The sequence below is a fragment of the Nanorana parkeri genome, unplaced genomic scaffold, assembly GCF_000935625.1.
Source record: "Nanorana parkeri isolate BGI_ZX_2015 unplaced genomic scaffold, ASM93562v1 scaffold1305, whole genome shotgun sequence".
NCBI classification, from domain to species: domain Eukaryota; kingdom Metazoa; phylum Chordata; class Amphibia; order Anura; family Dicroglossidae; genus Nanorana; species Nanorana parkeri.
The window spans coordinates 29,960-34,427 of record NW_017307573.1 but is presented as its reverse complement, the minus strand read 5'-3'; the positions used below and the strand labels follow the sequence as shown (position 1 = coordinate 34,427).

The 4,468-nt window shown below is 36.6% G+C and overlaps 1 protein-coding gene across 1 annotated transcript in view; it reads right to left on the bottom strand.

The window, feature by feature from the left end:
- The window catches only part of SUCNR1 (succinate receptor 1), a 10,933-nt gene extending 6,953 nt beyond the window's left edge, over nt 1-3,980 (bottom strand). The window contains exon 1 of the mRNA XM_018569215.1: nt 3,927-3,980. Within this exon, the coding sequence (XP_018424717.1) occupies nt 3,927-3,929 (3 nt within the window). The 5' untranslated portion in view covers nt 3,930-3,980. The remainder of the gene's footprint in view (nt 1-3,926) is intronic.
- Nucleotides 3,981-4,468: the final 488 nt, after the last annotated feature.

Below are 4,468 nucleotides of genomic sequence, written 5' to 3'. Positions count from 1 at the left end.
ATAATAATAATATTATTATCAGTAGCAGTAAAAAAAAAAATCTAACTTAAATAGACAAAGACAGGTTAAGAGAAAGTTTGTGTCCTAACACATCTACGTGCAAGTTTTTTGAAATGCTTAGGTTTCTGGAGTTGAGCCATTCAGAGTCTGTTATTGCAGGAAACTTGTGCAATTCTGGATAATCAGTGGTTTTGTGAATACAGCCTTTTATTATTCACCTGCTTCAGGATAATTGCTTAAGCCTTTGTTGCACAAAATAAATAAATAATAGACTAAGGGTTTCCTAATGGGTCATTTTCATATGAGAATAATAGTTGCTATTCAACAGCTTTGAGAAGTAGGACAATGTAAACTATTCTAGCCAATCCAACCAGCATATACTGTACACTTTGAAGTATGCTTGTCATAAAAGCAAATATGGAAGCTGCCATGGCTGAACTTTCCTATTGAAAATGTTAGATGCTTGGCTGTCATACAAATGCATTGACATTAATATTGTTTGAATCACTGACCCAGAACAAATAGAGTGATAAGGAATTCTGACTTTTCACAGTTCCAAAGCACAGAGAACAGTCGGGTGACCGCCAAAGGAGCGCATCCTCGCTATAGACCGCACAATCCAAAAGCATCCAAGCAGCCACACACTGATGAGGTCACTCCTTAAAAACAGCTATGTTCATCTTCAGCCATGTCACATAGTCCCTCCGTCCCGTGCAGGCTTAAACGTAGAGATGATATGCTACTTGCTCTAGAACTAATGAAAACAGTCAACTAGAATTTCCAGAGGCAAGCCATCAGTGGTGACCTCTGTATTTCTTTTGTGACAGGAGAGTTTTAAATAAGTAAGTATATGTATCACAAGACTACTCACTTATTTTAGTGCCATGCCTTTGTTATTTTTTATGTGAAAAGAAGAAAAGAGAACCAGTTTAGGTGGATCAGAATCACGCCAGTGCATTTGCTTTTAGATAGAATTTTATGTTGTCTGCCATGTCCCTAGTTATATTTTCTCATAATTACACCTCCCTAACAACGACTCTAAAAGCCAAGTAGTAGTGTTATTCAGTAATCCTTTAAATGACAGAATTAAACAATATTTTAACCAACAAGAATGGAACAGTTTGTGATAAAACAACATGCAGAGAACTGTAACTGATAGCAACCAATCAGAATGTGTTTTTATTTAGTAAAATGTAATGTGATTTGCTGCTCTAGTTTACTGTACTGTGCACAAATATTCTGTGTACTGTTTTGCAGAATAAGCCCGCAGGTTTTAATTAGGCCATTAACCAAAGACTCTATTTTTGGCTTTTAAATACTATTGCCACTTTGCTTGCACGTATGTTGCATACCTAATGCCCCTGAGGAAGACTCAAAGGGAGGGCATGTCAAATCCAACAATCAACTTCTGTTATTTGGTTTGTAAAATATGCCATAAAAAGTGTTTTGTTATTTTTGTGTAATTAGTGCAAAAAATACCAGTTGCTCTTGCCAGACATCTCGTCAGCTGATAACTTCCTATGCTCTCTGCCTGTGCTACATTTTTAGCATTTACATCATTCTCAGTTATCTCTGAAGACTATAGAACCCCCCCCCCATCTATGTTATGATGGGGGGAGATTCTGTAGTCCCGACCTGTTTCTGTTGTTGTATTACAGTAGGGTGAGTTGGCACTGTCATTCTCGGACAGAAAGTATGTTACTGGCAGGATCGCCAATAGGGATAAGCTCAGGTTTGGACCAAAACTGGTCCAAAACTGAGCTCCTCTGAGCACGTCATAAAGCTTCTTCTGCTGCCACTTAATCAGCTGCATCTGGGAAATTTCCTGCCCAAGGCTGCACATAAGCAAAGGGGGCAGTGACATCCTTCTGGGTTCGGAAGAGCACATTTCTAATCGCCAGATGAAAATAAACAGAAAGAAAAATGAATGCAGCCATCAGATTTAAGGACCATTAGCTGCTAGGAATATGTGAAATGTTATAACTATATTCAGCATGAGGCACGGGTTGTAAAATATCTGGATTATATGTTTTGTGTTTAAGTATAACAACAGGCAAAAACGTTGTTTTGTATGCATTCAGAAATTACCAATATCTTTAGGTTAATTTCAGTAATACTCTGCTAAGTTTGCAGACACTGACAACTACAGTAGGAGATGTTTAGCCAGGCTTGCAGGAGAGGGAAAAGCAAGGTGAGATAATGTGCAAATCACAAGTGGCTTAATAAGCATTAACTGAGCTTTATAACAAGTTATCTTTGACCTCTGTAGCTATAGGCACTGTGGAGGAATTTATCCTCAAACTTCACAGCAGGAGCACTAAAGTTTTTCAAATCATTCTCTCAGCAGCTCAGCTGTCATCTTCCCCATCAAAACTACCCTTTAGCAGTGATTCCACAGCCTGCTTTTATCTATGGCAGGGCACTCTGGGAAGGGGAGAGCAAGATAATTGTTTTCAGTTTAGCCACAGTCATATTGTATGTATCATATAATATATGAAACCATGGAGATGAAATGACCAGCAACACATAGATCAGCCACATTGTTATAGTGAGAATGCATAGGGAGTTGTGTTATAATCATTTGAAGGGTCATACATCAACTAGCAATCGTGTCACCTCCCATAAAGTGCTACATGCCTGATGATACCAGGTCATTTTCAGTGACCTCAATACTGAGACATTGCAGTGATCACCAAAATCTCAGTGTTCAAAAAACACTCTCATTAAAACCTCTTGTGTGCCATTAGGCGTTCTCTATGTTCTAACCACTTTGGCCTTGTTTATCCAGAAAAAGCAAAGCTCCCACCCATATGTAGCAGTACAAAATGTATCAATTATTTTTTAATTTAGGATTTCCCATTTTAATTTATGATAGCCTATATTTAATTAAATTCCTTCCAACCCTACCCAGCCTACCTGACATTGTAATTATTCTAATCAATGTCGTCAGCACACTGTAAAGTCTATTTCCACCTTTACAGCCAAATTGGGATAACACCTACTTTCGTTAGCTTTCCCCTTCTATGTAATGCTAAAGAAGAGGTTGCGGAGCTATGTTTATCATAATTAACCCTGTCTGCACTGTGCTGGCAAATTTCATTATCAGTTGTAAAAGATGTGCACACTGTCTCCTGAGAAAAGGGTCAAAGATTCTAAGACTAGGTGGTACATTGTATGTCAATACACTTAAAAAAAAATCACTGTGTCCCTTATCTGCACATTGCCCTCTATTTTAAGCAATATACGCTGCCTATAGTGTTCTATATATAAACTTGCTTCAAAAGGCAACTAGAAGGGTAAGAAATATTTGAAAAAATATTTCTAGGTATGCTGTGAGAATGGGAGCTCATAAAAAACATAAATTGGGTGTTTCTCAACTTTGACTGCAAAAGTTGAAACACACTTTAAGTCAAGCTCCTAACACAAAGCAAGCCTTGAACCCATTGAACACAACCCTTATTTAAGAAATCACCGGAATATTACTTTGGGAAATAATTGATCACGTTCAAGTGAAATGTCAAATTCTAGGAAAGCAACTAAACGCCAATTCACAAAGGTCATACATGAATATTTTATATACTCCCAGGCTAAATGCTGCACTTAAATGTGTTCATTATGTTATATAAAATTAAACCTTATACTAAGAACTGATACACAAGTCATTATAATAAATACATTATTGAGAACATATATTACAGCTACCTGTAAAGTAGTATAGACCTTCTAATTAACTGCTTTCAATCTAAACTGTTGTTGCTTTTAATCTTAACTCTTGTTTGTGTTACAAACCCCACTGTAAATTACAAAGGAGGGTATAATTAACTGCTTTTTATGTAACCTGTTGGTAATTGTGTAAGCTCCATTTACTCGTTGAGCTTGTTATAAAGTGTGCTGTATAGCACTGCTGTGAAAAGAGCAACACTTACCATATTATCAGATGATCCGGGTCCTCACAATCCACTACCAGTCCGTGACACTGTGTGCAGTACTGAGCCTCCTCTGTATATATCAGACAGCAGCTGGAAGAGACTAATTTGCATATCTTGAGTAATACTGGTTAATAATTCAAAAACAAGTAACAAGCCTGTGCGGCTAAACTAACATTGTGGTTAGCAACCGACAGGAAGGAATATAGTTTGAAACATTTCTAGCTATAAACAACCATTTTATTTATGAAAACTCATTTTTGAAATAACAGTAAGTACAGACAACGCATTAGCATTCTCCATTAAGATTTCTTACTATATAAAAAATTGAATTTCTGTCATTTAATTTTCCCCTCAAAAATGTATTATTTTACAATCATACTTTATTCATTTCATATATTTCCATACCAACAAAACAGCTTTATTATAATCACCTCACTTTTATATATTCCAATACTACTAATTTGTTTTTCTCACAGGAAATTCTCACTGAATTATCCCTTTCTCATTCCCCTCCCAGAATGCTTATAAACTCATTATGT